This window comes from Cyphellophora europaea (genome assembly GCF_000365145.1).
Source record: "Cyphellophora europaea CBS 101466 unplaced genomic scaffold supercont1.5, whole genome shotgun sequence".
Taxonomy (NCBI): domain Eukaryota; kingdom Fungi; phylum Ascomycota; class Eurotiomycetes; order Chaetothyriales; family Cyphellophoraceae; genus Cyphellophora; species Cyphellophora europaea.
Window position 1 is genome coordinate 915115 of NW_008481811.1, and position 18690 is coordinate 933804.

The window sequence follows — 18690 nt, forward strand, 5'->3', positions numbered from 1 at the left end:
TGCTCTCATGCTCTCATGCTCTCGTGCTCTCATGCGTCGTCACACACACTCTCTGTCTCCTGCCAGTCCCATCATGTAATCACGGTCCATGGCAATCGTGAATCCCAGAATGCTTTTCTTCTTCCTCTTCCCACATCTCCCCTCCTGAAACGCTGCCGAATAACGAAAATGCGATAACCCCCCGCTAAAGAGCCCATCAAACGCCTGAATTATGCGTAAGCCGAAAACGGTGCTCGCGCACGGTCCTGGTGTAAGAACGGTGTAAAAATGTCGTAAATTCGAAACAACGACGTGTCAGATTTTTAGTATAGCGTCGTGTATTTCGTGCTCTCGTAGGGATGGGAGGGTGGCGATAAGTGTATTTGCTCGCCCTCGAGCTGGATGGGCAGCATTAGTTCCAGTGATTGCTGCTGTCGTTGCTTCGTTTGGCTTGTTAGTGAAGAACCCCAAAATGACAGGCCTGCTTTTTGTCTCCATCTCTCAGTCTTCCTCGCCACGTCTCCTCCGCTCCAGCAACTCCCTCTCCTCTTCCTCGGACGGTCGCCGGCCAAGCACGACATAGTACCGCAGATAGGCATGGACGTCGCGCATGGCGAGACTTTTCCGCACCTCCACCAGCCCCAGCTCGATCTCATTGCGACTCCAGCCCAGGCCCTCGGCGCCAAACAACTTGTAGCTGAATCCGGGCAGGCCTTCCATCCAGTTGGCGCCATACTCGGCCCCAATACCCTTGAGTTTTTTGTCCTTGGGCCACGGCCCCAACGGGATTTTGAAGACCAGCTGACTGACGTCCACGAAGCCGCACTCCTCCATCCAGTGCTGTAGGTGCTGCGCCACACGGACAGGCCGGGGCGGATCCAGCTTGCGCTTGCTGGCGTAGTGAAGCTTGTCCTCCCACTCGGCAAACTTCCAGTCGCGGGGCATGGTGCCATCGTCGCACTGCGGCGTCGGGTGCACCTCGTGCAGCTCCAGCCAGCCCTCGCCGGGCCGCAGGTAGCGGCGCGATGTGCGGATCAAGTTCTTGTACGACTCGAGACTGCCGCCCATCATGCGCGCGTGCACAAAGTCCAGCTGGCCCGGGGGCCGGCACCAGTCGCTGTCGGAGCAGTCTTGGATCTCGAAGGTGACGTTCTCGGGTACCATGTTGGGCTGGATGGCCGAGAGATCGATGCCCGTCACCTGTGCATTGGGGAGTTTGCCGGATTCGGCAAGTTCGATCGGCCAGATGCCCGTGCCGGTGCCGATATCGAGCACGCGGAGACAGGTGTCCGGGTCGACGGGGGCGAAGAAGAGACGGCCATCGAAATAGGACGTGAAGATGTCGTGCTGCGAGTCGAGGCGTTCGGCCTCGGACTCGTCGTTGGGAAAGGGGTACGAGCCCTCGCGGTAGCGGTGGTAGCGGCGACCCCAGTGGGTGGGATAGTCGGTGATGGAGGCCGAGAGCGACTGAGTGTCGGCCAGGCGATCGTCGCCGCCTTCGGAAGCCAGACTGTCGGAGTCGGGGGCGATGGGTGAATCTGAAGTGATAGGAGGAGGCTTGGGAACCGGCCTGGTCATATTCCTCAGGAGAGGAAGGAGCGCGCGGTGTGGGATTTGCGAATGCTACCGCATTGAGAGGGGCGAGTGGATGTGGAGGGGTGTTGCAGGTGGAGTGGGTGGAGCGGACTCGGTCTGGCTTGTGGTCAAGGAGAACGAAATTTCAACCAGGCGATGCAGGTGCAGATTGCGGTTGCAGCGTGATTGTTTGCGGCGCGGCGCGGAATGAAGTTCCTCGTAAAACTGGAGATGCTGGGGGCACGGTTATGTCAAAAACGTGACGGTGGTGGCGGCGACGTGGGTAGGTGGACCGTTCTTGTGGAGAGCAATATCGAAGTACGAGCAGGATGTCTTGGAAAGTTTCCCCGCGGCAGTTATTATCATGAGTGATTCCAGATTTGACTATCGAGCATGGCACAGCTCAAGACCCAAGGCTGTCAGGATATCTGCCACTACCATGACAGGGCGCCAACCGTTGTGGGGATCTGCACGAGGTCCGACTTTCTGGTCATCTGGCAGACGCAGATGAGCGGGACCCGACCTCCAATGTTGGACTACCCAATGTAGCACGCGAGGGCAGACGGCGGTGCGTACCAAGCTGGGACAGAAGATTAAGCGACCCGACGGTACGGGCATGTCGCACAACAGATGGAATGAGGAGGCGGAAAAGAGAAGGACGGGTTGCTGGTGGTGTAGGCAGTACGGTAGCACCGCAGGGCCTGACTTTACCCTCGATTCGTCGGGCGGTCGCCCGAAGCCCATCACGATCGCCTGCTCATCCCAGAGTCTTGGTAGAATGTGTTGTTCGAAGCTACTGCACGATCTAATGCCGTCACCTGGACCCTCCCAACCCTCCCAACCCTCAGATGGCCTGAAAGCCCCCGCTCGCCGCTACGCACTCGACTGATTGCGACATTACCGCGCAAGCTCAAGCTTTGTGGTGTCCATCAAGACCGGGCCTCCCCCCCCCTTCGGCCCGCAACGACCTGCAGAAAAACGCAATGCGGCTTACGCTACAAAACGGGACATTTGCTACAAAGGACTCCTGCAGCGAAGGCAAATCGAAGAGCCAGAAAGAGAAGATTGAGGACCACCGGCGGAGTGCAGTTGACTCGTCACATCTGCAAGTTCCCCCCGCTGTCGACGGGAACGCGCTAAGCGAGCCACCCTGTTTGACGTCTCGTCCCTTTCAAGGCTCGAGCGCCTATCCGTCCCAGTACGTTGGGATGAGTGGCTTGCTTTGCCCAGCGTCAATCCTTGAACGGTTCCTCGTATTTCGTCAGGCGCCGTTCTGGCGGAGTCTGGGATCCTGCAGTTCCGCCTTTTCCTTCCCCCTAAACTGCTCCGCAATAGTCCTACACAACCACGCCGTGGATTGCTTCTTCGCCTGCCTTGTATCCCCGGTCTGTCTACCGACATACGTTCCCGAGTGGCGTGGACTTGTTGTCGGTGGCGCGAACCGCTCTGTTAGCATTGGGCTGAACCCAGAGTTCGGCCTGATCTGCATGTCGGACATTTTCGTCCTCCCCTCGGCTTCGAACAGCAAGTGTTTGTCGGCTGCGTGCATGTTTTCCCATCACTTGCACCGCTTCTCCACGATGCTCGCTCCATGCTCATCATATTCCTTTTTGGAAATCCACATCTGGTGAAAGGTCCCAAGGCTGGCCATGATGCTGCCACCAATCCAACTGCCGTATTTCCGTTCCACCGCCATGCCAGGGGCGTGGATCCGCACCCGCGACCCAGTATATAACTTGCTCACTTCTTGTTGAATTCGGTCTGGCAGACCTTTGATCAAAGACGCCCCACCAGTAATGACAATGTTGGCTAACAAAAATGGCCGGATGTCGACATCAACTTGGGATAGCGCCTGTCTGATCAAGGCCGGAATCGTGCTCTGTGCATCCGGCGCTGGGTAGTCTCTGGCATCTTCCGATCCCGGTGGAGGCTGGATGTAACACCCCGGATCAAACATGGACTCGACGAGTCGGAATCGTTCGGTTGCGAAAGCTTGATTGTAGCCATCGGGGAATTCAAACGGGTGTGCGTACTGTTGCTCCCGGGTCATCAATTCGCCCTGTCCCTTGAAAGGTGCATTAGGGTTGGTCCACGCCTGCAAGGCGATCTCTTTGAACTCTAGCACCACCTTGTCTTCCTGATACCTCCTGAAAGAGTCCTGCGGTGGTGTAAAGCCGGACGGGAACTCTTTGAGGATAGCGTTGGCTGCCTGGCCCGCATCCACGGGTTGCTTCGCTTTGACCAGATAGTGTGGTGTGATGTTGATCGGCTGCGGTTCGTTCGCTGCTAGCATCGCACGCACCTGTGAAGATAAGAAGTTGCCGCCCAGGTTGGATTTCACTATGCCCTTCTTGAGGATCGTTCCGTCGTGCACAGGGGTTACTGATAGCTGCGATGCGCCAAAGTCGATGACGAGCGCACTTGCGCGCCCAGCGCCGAAGGCTCCCATGACTCCGGATCTCCCCAGGTAGAACGCAGGTGCAGCCCATGACTCGAGCGCAATCTCAGCGCACTTCTCGCGGGCTTTTGTCGGGTTCCAGGACGGCTCGGTCATGAACAACGGGTGATCCTCTAGGCATCTTTCCGTATCAACTGCTTCAGCCATCTCTTTCTGTAGATCGGTGACTTTGGAGGGGTCATTGAGCCATTCCTGCAATACTCGGTTGGACTTCACACCAGTCAACTTGTGTGCAAAGGTGTACTTCCACAGAGCTTCGGCGGCGTCCCAATCTTCGACGATGCCCTCCTTTGATATAGGATTTCGGATCGAGACATTCGGGCGCGGCACGTCGATAACGTGATCGCCGAAGAGTCTCTGTGACCCTGTATCGGCGTAGTACGTAGGGACGATGGACTTGGGGGTGTCCTCCCCAGCAAAGCCCGCACGCACGGTCGAGTAGCCAGGATCCAGGACAAGCGCGGAGACCTCATCTAGGAACACCTTTTGTTAGTACGCGTTCCCCACGCTGCGTTTTCGTGAATAATCGCACGCGCGAGCTTGAAGCTCAAAACTTTTACGTACCTCCAGCGTACTCGGCCGCCCTTGGCTCGTCTCTGCTACTCAAGGCCATTCTCGAGATCGAGCTTGTACCGTCGGATTTGTGAGGGCGTCAATATTGCACTTGGAACGTACTTGAACCGTTGGGTAGTGTCAAAGCGCGTCCAACGGGACTGGTTGACGCGGATTGCGGGCGAACGCTGAAGAACGCGATGTGTATCAGGCTGGGTTAGCCCTATTCAGGATGACAAGGCTTCCACTGCCTCCGTGAATCTGGAATTCCGAGAGAATTCCTGCTTCTCGTAGCAAAGACACTTGGTGTTTGCTTCCGTTATACTCGAGCTCGGGAGCCCAAGTGGCCAGTGGGGAATATGACGAACAGTTCTAAGGCGCAAATGCGAGCAGCATAAGGTAGGTCAGTCGCAGAGGCCACCACACTTGCCCCCGCAGCCCGCAAACAACGCCAAGACGATGTCGTCCCGAGTCGCGCGATGCCTTTTGTAACAGCAGAGTCCCTATCTTACCTCTGATTTTTACAATAATCTCAAACTCATCAGTATTTCCGCTCGTCAAGTATGGAAGAAGTTCCTCTATTTCGTGCACCAAAGCGGAGAAAGGTCATCAAGCCACCACATGTCGAGAGCGATGCTACGACACCAACAACATCGCAGGACCGCGACGGATCTCCAATAGACGGAGAACAGAGCGGCAACGAGGCTTATGCTCCCGCTCACCGCCTGAAAAAGCCTTTCAAGCCATCAAGGCCGGGAGTAACCTTCACCAGCAATGCTCGAACTCGCGTTGAAGCTCCAGACACAATGACCGTGGTGCCTTCAAGCACAGCAGACGACAGGTTGAAAGACATTTCGAATAGATTCGTTGGCATCACAGGTGGAACTGTGGACGTCGACAAACATATGTACGTCTCGCCCACCTGATCTTCTTACGCCATGTGAGTCGCACGCTCTAACACGCTAAGGATGGCATATATAGATTCCGAAATGGCTAAACGGCGTCAAATGCCCACTACAGCAGCACATAGTACAGAGACAGAGCCGATATCAGTCGAAGAATCAACAGAACCTCGTCTTCCAGCATCAGCCCTGGTGGCCGCCTCGCAAAGTTATCAACCTCAGCACCAACCGCACCAGCTCTCTGAGGTCCCACTCCCTCCCACGACCACTGAATCCAAACCCCCGCCCAGACGCCAACGCAAACCCCGCCTAGGCCGCGACGGCAAGCCCATGCGCCCCCGCCGTCCCAAGCGCCGCGACTCCAGCGACCTCGCCCGCGATGCCCTCGTCGAGCAGGTCCTGCACGAGCACAAGCTCGAGCACTACTCATCCACGCCACCACCCCCAACCCCACAAGTGGCAGCATCCCAGGACCCCACACTGCCTCGCTCCGGAATCCCTGCCAATACCGCCGCCTCCAGCACCGTGACGAGCCAAGAGCAAGACGAGGCGTTCGCTCTGCGCTTCCAGCACGAGTTCGAGGAGAGGCTGGCGGAGAGGCAGGCGATGCAGCCGCAGCGGCGCAAGGAGGCGGGCGACAAGGACAAGGAGAAGAGTGGGCCACGGCTGGGTGGGAGCCGTAGCGCCCGGGCGAAGATGGTGGCGATGCGGGAGGCGGAGAAGGCGAAGACGGGGCGGTGAAATGGTGGGAGACCAGGGTAAAGATGCTCGAAGCTTTCAGCCACGATTGGAGCCGTGGCGTGTTTGATCGGGAAGATTTTGGCCTTTTGGGCGACAAGAGATATCGCTGCGCCGAGTCCCGCATGGATTAATTCCCGATAAGCTACGAGACCTTGCTCACTCGCACGCTCGAATCCTCGCAGTCTGTCATCCTCCTCGGATAGGATGGATTCTGGGGACGGCGCTGGAAGGCTGGCGGCGTTTACAGATTGACCGAAGGCAAGAGGTAACATCTACGGGACGTCAGGTCGTTGAGGTAGAGATCGCGAGATCTAGGCGTTGGTCGTGTCTGAAATTGTGGTGTAATGATAATCCGTACGAAAGCTTTGATATCTGAAGCTACTATCGAACGCGAGCTATCCGGAGAAGTTCGTCAAGTCAATCAAAAGTTTCATGGTAATCCAGAATCCAGACACCCATTTGTATGCCTTTTCGGACGTGGTTAAAGGTACAGTCCAGTCTCAGATTTTGCAGCCCTGGCTCCTGGTGTCTGATTGACCACCTCGTTTGGCTCCATCCCATTTCCGATCATGGCACGTATGCTCATGCATGCTCGATTCATATCAATCATAAACTCCTTACGACGCCCAGTCCCGTCATACAATTTGGGGTTCAATGGCCTTTGCCCAAAATCTTATCGACATCCCTCTTGTCGACAACAGCACCGCCCTCAGAACATTTGGCTTTCGCACGGAGCTCAGAGCAGAGATTGTCGATATCAATCTCTCCATTGCGGAATTTCTCCATCGATTGTAGGCGGTCCCTGGCACTGGGGTCAGCATGATACAAATCAGATGCTGTTGGGTGTACTGACCATATCTTGTTGCAAGTCATGGGCTTGTCGGTGTCGGGCACCACCTCATCGGTGCCATTCTTTGCGGCCTCGACTTGCTTGAGAAGATCAATCTTCGATTGGGCAGTGTTTGACGTTTGCTCGGGAGCAACATCACTGTAGTTGTGGAGCGGGCTACCCAAATCAGGAAGTGGATAGGCATCATTGAAAAAGCTGCCAAAATCCTGAGACAGGATGTTATCCTGGACCTCTCGATAGTCACCAAACAACACAGGATCAAAGTCGGCACCGGAACCCGCTGGCAGCCAGCTGTTATTCACATCAAACGCATTATCGTTGGTAAATGTGTTGGTGTCAGTGGTACTGAAGTTGGCGGTATTGAAGCCTAACGAAAGATCGTTAGACAGATTCTGGTTTAGGATTGGAGGTATTGGATCTTCGGCGCAGCCGCAGGTGCTTGAAAGTTCTTTGCAGAGTTCGTCCTTACCGAAGTTGTTTGGAATTTGGTTCTCCTCACTTATAGTATTGAGATTGAACTCTTGCAGCTTATTGCCTGGCGAGTTCAAGCTGGGCTCTGGAGATGTGCCAATGGAAGATATGGCATTATGGGACTCTGAAGAAGACCCTGGCGAGTCAGAGTTGGATGTAGTCGAATTTGAGTAGACTGCATTGTTCGATGTGCCGTTCTCCATGCTTGCGCGAGGACCAGGGTTAGCGTTGAAGTTGTTCGATTGCGGAAAGTAGCCACCACGAGTAGCATGGCGAGTGGCTTCGAGAATGGAAGGACTAAAAAGTCCGGTGAGACTGTCAACGCTTCCCTTGGATTGCTGCGGGTTCATGGGCTGGGGTGAATTGGTGTACATGCTGCTCATGGGAGATTGACTTAGAGAGGATTGTCTCTGTTGTTGGCCCTGAGAGCTGGACCGATTGTTCGAGGTGGCCTTAGGAGCGCTGTTAGAGCGGCCTGGTGCGGATCCGGATCGATTGTTCTGGGATTGCTGTGGTTGCTGAGGCTGCTGAGGCTGTTGGCTCGTCTTGTTGAAGATGTTGGTGCCAGACATTGCAGGCAAATCACCAAACTTGGGGAATTCAAACTGGAAGTCATTGGTCGAATTCAACGAGGACTTCTGAGTTCCGGATTTCAGGCTGTTGGAACGACCCATGCCGTTGCTACTGATCCAGGATAAGCGCTTCCTATATTCTTTCAATTCCACCTGGAGGCGCTCGACTTGGGCCTTGAGTAGACCATTCTCGTGGTTTGTGGCCTCGGAAACCTTTTCAAGGTCCTCGACCTTGGTCTCCAGATCTTTCAGATGCTGTTCTTTACGCTCGCGGAATGCACGTTGCGCAGCGCGATTTTGAGCCTTGCGTTTCTAACACTAGAGTCAGTGAGGGGTTTTGAGATCAGTGGAAACCAGCTTACCGAGGTAGGCTCAGAAGTCAACGGCTTACGACCCGGTTTCTTTGCAGTCCTATCGTCACCCTCGCGGCGCTTTCTGTCGCCTTCATCTCCATTGTCCTCGCCGTCAATGCTCTTTCTCTTGTCATGAAGATCGCCAGACATGTCCGGAGGAAGGTCACCAATCATGCGAGTGTTGCCGAAATCGTAACCATCGTCAAAATCTCCATCAGGGTCGAAATCGAGGTAAGGACTATCATCACTGAGATTGAGTTGACCAGAACCTGGATTGGTGTGGGTTTGTGGTGTGTAGATAAGGTCCTGACTTTGGGACCGATTCTGGTTGCTACCGGATTTGGCGCCGGGCTGATTGGAATTCAAGGCAGCGACGAGAAGGTCCTGCTCGTCGGGAGACAGGAAAAGATCCGAGGTTTGACCAGACATTGTGGTGAATAGAGAGATGACGTCTTGCGGTGTAGACGACGTTTCCTTCTGATGGGAGTGGATTCGCACAGGTCGGGGCGGAGGTAGGCGGAAGGAGGGGCGCTGGCGATGAAAGCCCCTCCACTGATATGATGCTGAAGGGGAGTAGTTGCCACCGGCGATGAGGAAGGTCTGGACTGAAGGAAGGCAAGTTGAGAGTGGTTAGAGGTGAGAAAAAAGGGCCAGGACCTAGGCTACGGCGCAGAAAGGATGGGGTTGCAGATGGACACCAAGTCTTCGTCAGGCCCGGGCAAGGGAAAGACAAGAGAGACCGAGATAGGCGGGGGGCTGGACCCCTGCTGAGGGTGCTCTGCGGCTACAATGGTGCTAAGCTCTCAGCCAATGGTTTATCCGGATCCGAGAGCAGGCCGTTGATGGAATTCTGCAGGCCTCAAGTTGTCTTCTTGTCCTATCTGCCACAAATGATGGAAAAAGGGTAGTTTGTCTTTCCATCGGTGGCAAACCAAAGAAGATTCAGTCACAATTCTCTCATTCTCGCAATCCGCCATGACGATCCTTCCCAGAACGATTGGCAGTCAGAGTGCATTTCTAATCAGAGTGGGGCCACCGCAAGTCTCGAGGCTTCCACCAATCTCGCACCAAACCGAAGACGGCAGTCCCTCGCTCTATTGGCTCCCCAGCTTAACCCTGCAGTACATCTCGCACCACCAATACGAACACCATAGCCGTGGGAGGATCTCACTTTGCTCACTGGTTTTCCATCAGTCTAGTGTAAGGTACCCTGACATATTCGGCTATCCTCGCCGACTTGTCAGAGATGGCCTGAATCGCATGAAAACATCCTGTTACCGCAGCTTCGTCCAGCCGTCGCGAGATCCAAGCGCAAGCCATTTATACCGGGTCAGATAACCTATGCGGCGCCCCCACCTGAACGATATTCACAGCCTTATTGTATCGGACTGGTCAGTGCTCGTGAGATGGAACTGGGCAGGGTGTAGACAGGTTTGCGCCGACGGCCTCAACAGCTAACTAGACAGTGACGAGGTGTCTTTGACTTTTCCAGCTTGTCCGGGTTTCGTCGAGAGTTAGGCGCGTTGAGAGATAGTTGTTCGACGAAACAGGCTCGATGGTGGCCTTGGATGCCGCCCTTTGTTTGGCTTTATCATTCCGAAGTCATCCCGAGAAGGGCTTCATGAAGTTCATATCCTTTCGACATGGACACGGGGGGTCTGTCCATCTTGTGACAAGCATCCGACCCTCAAGGATGTCCCGGTATCGCAAAGATTGTCTCTTGCAAATCAATCGCTCTACTTGGAATGCGTATAGTGAACGTCGAGAAGTCCAGCGTCACTACATGGTCTCTGAGGGATAGTCATTTTAGTATACCACAGATCCATGGTTTCGAAGCGATGCCGTATACCACGGTGAGTCTCGTTGAAGCAGTGCTTGCCTGTGCTTTGGACCGACCAACATAAGAAAAGCTGGGCCCGCGGAAGGGTGGAGTGGCGGAGAGCAGCTTCGGATATACTTTTGTCCGCCGTTGAAGAATTTCCTTGCGGCCTACTTGCTGCACCACGACTTGACCACGGGCATTGTTCTCGCTGTGACTGTCGACACAGTCAACATGAAGCGCAAACTCGACGAGAACGACGTCCCGAACGTCGAAGTGTCTAACGGCAAACCGTCAACCACAACTTCCACTGTGACTTTTGAGTCTTTCAACCTCGACTCACGGTTGCTGCAAGCCGTGTCAAAGGCGCATTTTACCCAACCTACACCTATCCAATTGCAGGCAATTCCCCTGGCGCTCCAAGGCAAGGATGTACTTGCTCAGTCCAAGACCGGCTCTGGAAAGACCGCTACCTACGTGATACCCATTCTGCAAGCCCTCCTCCACCGCAAGTCGACCGCCTCCGAAACCCGGACTTCCTCGACAACTGTTCTAGTCCTGGTTCCTACGAGGGAGCTCGCCGATCAGGTCCAGAAGACTTTTACTCTTCTCTCCACATTCTTTCCAAAAGATGTCAAGTCAGTAAACCTCACACAACGAGTGTCCGACGCCGTCCTAAACGCGATCCTCTCTGACACACCCGACATTGTCGTATCCACACCTGGACGTGCCAACCAGTTCCTTTCGTTAGGCAAGCTGAATTTGGATCAGATCTCACACCTGGTGATTGACGAAGCGGACCTTGTTCTTTCATATGGCTACGAAGACGATATCGCAAACATCGCAAAGACAGTACCCCGCACGGCGCAGACTTTCTTGATCAGTGCAACGCTCACCACGGATATTGATGCACTCAAGCAGACGCTGTGTCGTGACCCGGTGGTTGTTCGAATCAATGACAAGGAAGAGGAGGGAGAAGGCATAACGCAATACGTTGTCAAATGCGCCGAGGACGAGAAGTTTTTGCTCGTCTTCGTTATATTCAAATTGCGTCTGGTGCGCGGCAAGACCATCATATTCGTCGATGATCTTGACAGGAGCTACAGGCTCAAACTATACCTCGAGCAATTCGGCCTCAATGCATGCATCCTGAACTCGGAGCTTCCCGTCAACTCGAGGCTGCACGTGGTGCAGGAATTCAATAAAGGCCTTTACAATATTCTCATCGCCGCCGACGACCAAGAGGTGCTTGGTGGTGTCCACAAGCAACAGAAACGGGTTTCTGGCCGTGGAGATCAGGGCGACGAAGGCGAACTCTCTTCAGATGATGAAGCGGTCACAGCATCGAAAAAGACGAAGAAGTCTACATCGTCGCGCGACTATGGTGTCTCACGTGGAATCGACTTCCAAAATGTGTCCTGCGTTCTGAATTTCGACCTTCCTCATACCTCGAAAGCCTACACCCACCGCATTGGTCGCACAGCTCGCGCAGGCAAGGCCGGCATGGCTCTGTCTTTTGTCATCCCTTCGGCGCTTTACAAGAAGCACAAACCCACCTCGATCCCGTCCGCCAAGCACGACGAGAAAGTCCTTGCAAAGATCATCTCGAAACAGGGCAAGCTCGGTCGGGAAGTCAAGGACTACAACTTCGACATGGCGCAAGTGGATGCCTTCCGATACCGCGTCAATGATGCCATTCGCGCAGTCACAAGAGTCGCGATCCGAGAGGCTAGAGCCCGAGAGATCAAAGAAGAGCTCGTGAAGAGCGAAAAGCTTCGCAAGCATTTTGAAGAAAACCCAGACGACCTGCGACATCTACGACATGACACCGAGAGCGGGAAAACCAAGGTTCAGCGACACTTGAGACACGTGCCTGACTATCTCCTGCCAGCGGGTGCTAAGCAGAACAAGTCGCTGGATGTAGGGTTCGTAGGATTCAGGAAGGACGAGCGTGATGCAAAGAAAGGCAAAGGCAAAGGCCGGAGGGGGGGACCGAAGAAGGTGGTGGGAAGGAGAGTGGATCCGTTGAAGAACTTCAAACGCAGGTAGGTAGCTTTGTAACGAAAGATGCTTTACCTGGCTCTAGTGCTTCGTTTGACGTCAAGCGAGTCGCAGTAGACGCAATAAATGGTGTGTGAATTTGAAAGAGTCAATTGGTAGATCATTGATGTACACCACACATAGCTCTCTAAGAGACACTCTTCTTCAAGCATCGCTAACAAACGAACAGAGGGTCCCCGCGTTTTTTCATTTGAGACGGAAATGGCTGTCCAGCTCAAAAGCCCTGGTATTTCCAAGGGCCCCCCTAAAACGCCAGACATCCGACAACAAAAGACGTTTGTTGTACCTCATTCACAAGGCAGGCAAAGACCAAAGTAAGAATTATTCATCATCACTTCTCCTTGGCGGCCTCGAGATCCGGCTCCCCACGATCATGGTTGGCGCCAGCTCTCTTCTCGCGCAGGCTGTCCTCGGCGGCGATGCCGTGGCGGTCGCCCTGCGCGTGCTGCTGGCGGTGGTGCACGGCGGTCTCCGGGGCGCTGGCGCCGGAGCTCGAGTCGCCGTACTCGCCGCTCTTGATCATGGTCTGGTGCTCGCCGATGCCGTGGCGGTTCTCTTGCGGGATGTCCGGGTCGGTGCCCATGCCGTCCGTCGCGGGCGTCCAGGCCAGGTAGTCGCGGCGGACCTCGACGTAGTCGTACGCGAACTCGCCGAGCTGGTCGTCGTCCATGCCCAGCAGTTCGGCCTCTTCCGAGGCGCGGAGGCGGAGGCCGGGGATGTAGTTGATGGCGTAGGCGAGCAGGGCGGAGACGACGAAGCTGTAACCCGTGCAGGCGACGACGTAGGCAAGTTGGATGTAGAATTGTCGGTAGTTGCCGATGGGCCAGCCGCCGACGCCGGTGCCGGTGTTGACGCCATCGAGGCCGGTGACGTAGTCGACGCCGAGGAGTGCGTTGAACATGAGACCGATCATGCCGGCGAGACCGTGCTCGGAGAAGACGTCCATGCTGTCGTCGATGCGGATCCAGTACTTGACTTTGGTGCCGAAATTGCACAAAACGCCCGTTACAATGCCGAGGGCCACGGAGCCCCAGGTGTCGAGGTAGCCGGAGGCCGGGGTCGCAGCCACCAGGCCGGAGATGGCGCCGGAGCACCAGCCCACCATGGAGAGCTTGCGGGCCAGACGCCAATCGAGGAGGACCCAGGTCATGGAAGCCAAAGCTGCGGTGAGGTTGGTGTTCCACGAGGCCATGACAGCGCGGAGGTTGGCGCCGAAGGAGCTACCACCGTTGAAGCCCAGCCAGCCGAACCATAGGAAGACGGTGCCGAGCAGGATGAACGAGACGTTGTGCGGGCGGAAGTTGAGCATCATCTTCTCCTGGCGCTTGCCGAGCACGAGCGAGTAGGCCAGTACGGACATGCCCGAGGTGATTTCGACGGGCCCGCCGCCGGCATAGTCCATGACTCCGTACACGAAGCCCCAGCCGTTGGCGTTCCAGGCCCAGCACGCGATCGGGTTGTACACGATGGTGGCCCAGCAGAAGGTCCAGACTAGGAATGGAAGGATGCGGCCGCGCTCAGCAACGGCACCGACTTGGATGGCGGCTGTGACGGCACAGAATTGCATCTGGTAGAAGGAGTATAGGAGGGTGGAAACGAGTGGGGAGCCAGGGCTGGGCTGGCCGAGGGTGTTCTTGAGACCGAAGTGGTGCAGGTCACCGATGAAGCCGTTTGCCTTGTTATCGGAGAAGGTGAGTGAATAGCCCCAGAAGTACCTGCGCCGCTGTCAGTTTGCTGTTACTGGGGTCTGGAGTATGAATCTTTGTTTACCATTGGAAAGTGATGACCGAGTACGACGCCATGGCCGTGAACATAAGTGACAGAGCCGATTTTCTCCGCGCCAGACCTGAGTATAGGAAACCGAGACCTGGAACCATGACAAACACCTATCGTGGTGATTAGCTGACTGCGCACGCGCATTTTGAGGCGCAATGCAAGACTCACCATCGCCGAGGCTACAATAATGTAGGCCGAGTCTCCTGATTGGTACCATTTGTTCAGATTCTCTAGTCCTGCGGAACGTCAGATGTTGTGCAGTCAGGCCTGCCTGTGCTACCTACTCGAGTCACCTCCCACGGCATTGGTGGTGAGGCCGTCAAAATTGGACGGCCCGCCGGTCCAGTTGTAGGATGCATATTCGGGAAGATAGTTTGTCCCGGAGTAGTCGTCGGCCATCTTCTAAAGGGCCGCTGAGGATCCCTGCACAAGTGGGAATGCTTTTATTTGAGCTTGACCAGCAATTCGAAATGGTGGTTGGTTATCGGTGGTAGGTTGGCAGTCCCAAGCAATTCCTAGGAGGCTCGGCAGATAAGGGAATGGGGACAAGAGACGGAGTGACGCGGGGCCAATTCTTCTGCGGTTGACACAAAAGGTGAGAGAGATCAGAAGTGAAGGTCTGTCAGCAGGGAAAGGGGGGTAATATAAGGCAGCCCGTGGATATGGGGGTGTCGCGTGGATGTGCAACAGAAAAAAGCAAAAGCTCAAGCGACAGCGAGGCAGATGGTGTTTGTACTCGTGCTCCTCGGACGACACGACCGGGCACAGGGCGAAATCGGAAGAGCGTCATTAAACAGCATGGGGGGAGCGAAGGTCGAGTGGATCTTAGCGTGGATGGGACCGTGGATGGGGCCATGGATGATGGACAGTGGATCCCAACCAACAATGTGCAAGCAAATCTTTTTGGGGCAGCTTCGGGGTCCATGCATTTGGGTATTGTCACGCGAAGCTCAGTTTGGAGCGAGCTTGACGGGGCTTGGCCACCCCGCGAGGAGACATGATTGAGCGAGAAGGGGGCGGGCTGTGTGATAGCCAAAGCTGAGATCAGGAGATGATCCAGTGCGAAGGGCCGATCTGACATGAAAAAGCACAAGAGAAAGAAAGTCGACAGCAGCATTTGGGAAATGCCAAGCTGATAACGACGGGAGCTGCACCAGTGGAGTCATGTCAAGCATTTTAGCGTCGAGATTGCCGGGCTGGAATGTTCCTTCCCAAACTCGAAGCACACGACAGAGTCAGGAACCAAACATGCTGGGAAGGGTGCAACAGATACGTCGAGCTCTCGTTGCAATATACGTCGTCAGTATTCTGTGCCGGGCGCTGTCAACTCCATGTCCTCTTGAAACGGAGAGGAGACCCTTTCTGGGAGCTCGTGGGAGGCTCTGTTGGCACATTGGCATGCAAACTGCCGATGACAGAGGAGGATGACAGAGACGGAGTGAGACGACCAATCAAACGTGTTGAATAGCTTATCTTTGGGTGGACTCAGCAGATCGGGAGCTAAGCAGGGGGTGCGCCGCCATTGGCTTCGGACAAAGTGAGGGGCCCCACTCGTCCCAGCAAGGATGAAACTCGTCCCAAACCCACACCACACAGCCCAGAATCCCATCCCGATGTCTTCCATTCCTCCATCGACCCATCTCGCCACCACGATATGTCTACATCACGTGTCTTTGACTCGGTGGTAAACTCTACAACCATCGTCCGAGGCGGTTGAGATGGTGCCTCGGAGGGGAATTGAAGCGGCGCAGCGTGACCGTTCTTTCGAGATTACACATCTTCGCTCGACATATCGACTCGATTCCCACTGCCAAGAGATAACAATCGCGAGAGCGCGGTGCACAATCAGGGCCAGATCTCTCGATCACGAGCCGCTCGCTTCCCAAGTACGAGGGCCCATTCGAGACCATCGACGACAGCTCGTCTATGATGAGGTCAAAAGAAGCCTGCCAAGGCCCAGAAAAGCCTCAGATGGCAGCTCTTTGCCCTCCTCTGATATGCACAGGTTCCGCTAGAGAGGAGCTATCAGCACGGAAGCGGGAGATGGACATGAAGCCGTCCTCTGCTGTCCTATCATACCCCCAGACATGTGGCATGCTGGTCCATGAGCTATCTCGCGGCTACTGCATCGCCCCGCATCCCTCCCTATCTCTGACCTACCCCAGATCGTTCCTCCCGGGTATCCACTCTCCCTTCCCATGTTACTATCTCGTCAAAAGCCGTCGCAGGTAGCGAGAGTCAACCATGATCATCAGGACGGCATATGTCCCTACAAGTGCCATTTCAGAGGGGAATCGATGATGGGAATTGCTCCTCTACTTCATTCATACCTCTGATGTAATGCTTGGGCATCTTATCGCGGAGCCAAGAGAGAATCTTCGAGGCCTCCGTCTTGTCTTCCCGCCCCAAGCAGACAGTGATCTCCACAGACTCTGGAAGTAAGCCGTCCCAATCTTCCACTTCACTCAGAAAGGACTCGATCTTGGACCAAAGTTCCTCTTGTGCTTTGAGATTGAGCCACCATACCTGCCCGACTCCCAATGCTATCAGATCGGCGGCGTGGTCGAGTGTGCAAACCATGACACGTACTTCGCCGGTACAGAACAACTGACAGTTCTTCTCGATGTGTTCCTTGGACTGTGGGAACCAGGCGGTTGCACTTATTGAATCAGCCTTTAGGCCCGGGAACTCGGCACTGTCGTTGAGCTCATGTAGAACCTTGACCACCTTGGACGTCGCGTTCGTGAGTACTGGTAGGGTGCTGCCGATGATCAGTGTCTCGGGTATCATCCAGCCACTTTCATACTTCCGAGGTCGAATGTTGATGGTGCGCAATTGTGGAACAAGGTATGAATCGAATCTCTGTAACCCGTCATATGCGAAAGGACACACCAGCTTCCACAAGAGACCTTTCTGGCCAAAGCGAGGCACGGTCGTGCGCAGAAGATTCTGCTTGGTCAGTCTGAGGCGGCTCGCCGGGTTTAGCTCCTTGACATGCTGATACCGTAGCAGTTCTCTCTGTTCATATCGAAGCCTTGCGCTGGAGGCCACGTCATATTTTTCACTCAGGTTTTTTCGCAGAGGCTCAATAATGAGACGGCCATTCTCCGCAATCACACGGAAGTTGCTGCCACTGATAGCTACGGTAAGGTTGGTACTTGAGCTGTGGATCTCCACGTGTTCAGCGGGACTCGGTCGAGAAGTAGCATATAGCTGTCGCCGAGGACTGACGGGGCTGGCGTCGTGAGAATTCGGAGTGTGGGCCGTACATGGCATATTGCGGGCGTCGATCCATGATTCGTCTTTGTTTTTGGAGGGACTGGAGGCACGAGTGGTATTGAAGGTCGCACCGGCCCCGGCAAGATCACCATTGAGCGTGTCGTTCAAAAAGGTCTCGTGGTTGCATGGAGCTGAGAGGTCAAGTCCCTCTAGGTCTTTGAGGTAAGACATGGTTGTGCGGATGTCTTATGAGCACAAGTCGAGGGAGGGAGACGGCGATAGAAGTCGATATCTTGTTCTACCTTTGGATGCAGCTCTTCGATTCCTCGATCTGCGCTCCTGCGAAATGGTGGTGGAGATGGGCGAAAACATCTGCTTGGAAGTAGAGATAAGTGTTAACGCAGAGGGGTGAATGCGTGAAAGGCTGAACGCTATTGACTCATTGCTACAGTGAAGTCGTTTGTACTTCTGCGTCCAGGAAACGGAATTCACTGCAGGCAGGCCAGATTCCAGTGACTACCTGACAATGACTACCTAACAAAAGCTCTACAGCAGCCTCACGGTTTCCCGCTCAAGCGTCTCGACTGCTCTCTTGTCATCTTTATATTTCGACTCGCTCTACCTGCCGATACCCATAGACGAGAACGAGGAGGAATGGGAGGAAGACGAGGAGATGATGGATGTGGTGGAGGTAGAGGAAGTGGATGGGCAGAGGCCCAAACGCAAGGCTGTTGCCTATGATGAAGAGGCGGAGTTTGACGACAGCGACGATGATGGATACCTATTGTCCTTCCAGCCCGGCGAGGTTCTCGCCACGAAAGCGCAAGTGGCGCTTCTCCGACGTTGGCCGCGTTGGAATGGGTTCTGACTCCGAGTGAAATTCAGTGTAGGTGCAATGATCAGTACCTGTCAAGCCTTCACCGTTCTCATCCCCTGTGAATGCAGGAGATCACCTCGGTGTACAGCTTGGCGCGCAGTACGGCCCTAACGTACTGATTAGGTCATGTTGAAAGCTTCCGCCGCGTGGGTTGCAATGTGAGAGTCAGACTGGAGCAAAGGGGCTCTCTGCTGGCGGTATCAGCAGGTGCTTGTCACTTCACAGACTGGTCTGTCGCCCTACCTTTTCCCGAAGTTCACGGTACCCCAGTCCGTTGCTGTCGTCCCACACTCGACACTTCGGGCTGGAAAGGGAGCAAGAAGAAATCTTCAGCACTGCTCTGCCACGATCTGTCGTCTTGTCTCCCAGCGAGTCGCGTAAGCCAAGACTTTTACTGCCTGGTGCCCAGTCCGGCTTACGCAAGTGCCGCGAAGCAACAAAGTCCTTGCTGCTCACTTTGCACCAGATATCTTCCGGGTCGCGCA

At 55.0% G+C, this 18690-nt stretch overlaps 7 protein-coding genes across 7 annotated transcripts; 2 read left to right on the forward strand and 5 right to left on the reverse strand.

Moving 5' to 3' along the window:
• Positions 1 to 480: 480 nt before the first annotated feature.
• On the reverse strand, positions 481 to 1557 carry HMPREF1541_05611 (uncharacterized protein; the record flags this gene model as incomplete). Its single annotated transcript, XM_008719951.1, has 1 exon — positions 481 to 1557. One exon carries the CDS (start codon positions 1555 to 1557, stop codon positions 481 to 483), a length of 1077 nt encoding a protein of 358 aa, XP_008718173.1.
• A 1555-nt stretch (positions 1558 to 3112) lies between these two features.
• On the reverse strand, positions 3113 to 4625 carry HMPREF1541_05612 (uncharacterized protein; the record flags this gene model as incomplete). The annotated part of the gene is made up of 2 exons (XM_008719952.1): positions 3113 to 4485; positions 4577 to 4625. 2 exons carry the CDS (start codon positions 4623 to 4625, stop codon positions 3113 to 3115), a joined length of 1422 nt encoding a protein of 473 aa, XP_008718174.1.
• A 502-nt stretch (positions 4626 to 5127) lies between these two features.
• On the forward strand, positions 5128 to 6207 carry HMPREF1541_05613 (uncharacterized protein; the record flags this gene model as incomplete). Its single annotated transcript, XM_008719953.1, has 2 exons — positions 5128 to 5471; positions 5532 to 6207. 2 exons carry the CDS (start codon positions 5128 to 5130, stop codon positions 6205 to 6207), a joined length of 1020 nt encoding a protein of 339 aa, XP_008718175.1.
• Positions 6208 to 6858: 651 nt separating this feature from the next.
• Positions 6859 to 8882, reverse strand: HMPREF1541_05614 (uncharacterized protein; the record flags this gene model as incomplete). The annotated part of the gene is made up of 3 exons (XM_008719954.1): positions 6859 to 7009; positions 7061 to 8412; positions 8463 to 8882. 3 exons carry the CDS (start codon positions 8880 to 8882, stop codon positions 6859 to 6861), a joined length of 1923 nt encoding a protein of 640 aa, XP_008718176.1.
• A 1624-nt stretch (positions 8883 to 10506) lies between these two features.
• Positions 10507 to 12321, forward strand: HMPREF1541_05615 (uncharacterized protein; the record flags this gene model as incomplete). The annotated part of the gene is made up of 1 exon (XM_008719955.1): positions 10507 to 12321. One exon carries the CDS (start codon positions 10507 to 10509, stop codon positions 12319 to 12321), a length of 1815 nt encoding a protein of 604 aa, XP_008718177.1.
• Positions 12322 to 12664: 343 nt separating this feature from the next.
• On the reverse strand, positions 12665 to 14508 carry HMPREF1541_05616 (uncharacterized protein; the record flags this gene model as incomplete). The annotated part of the gene is made up of 4 exons (XM_008719956.1): positions 12665 to 14048; positions 14104 to 14219; positions 14278 to 14345; positions 14394 to 14508. The coding sequence occupies 4 exons, from the start codon at positions 14506 to 14508 to the stop codon at positions 12665 to 12667; spliced, it is 1683 nt and encodes a 560-aa protein (XP_008718178.1).
• Positions 14509 to 16392: 1884 nt separating this feature from the next.
• Positions 16393 to 17559, reverse strand: HMPREF1541_05617 (uncharacterized protein; the record flags this gene model as incomplete). The annotated part of the gene is made up of 1 exon (XM_008719957.1): positions 16393 to 17559. One exon carries the CDS (start codon positions 17557 to 17559, stop codon positions 16393 to 16395), a length of 1167 nt encoding a protein of 388 aa, XP_008718179.1.
• Between the last annotated feature and the right edge of the window lie 1131 nt (positions 17560 to 18690).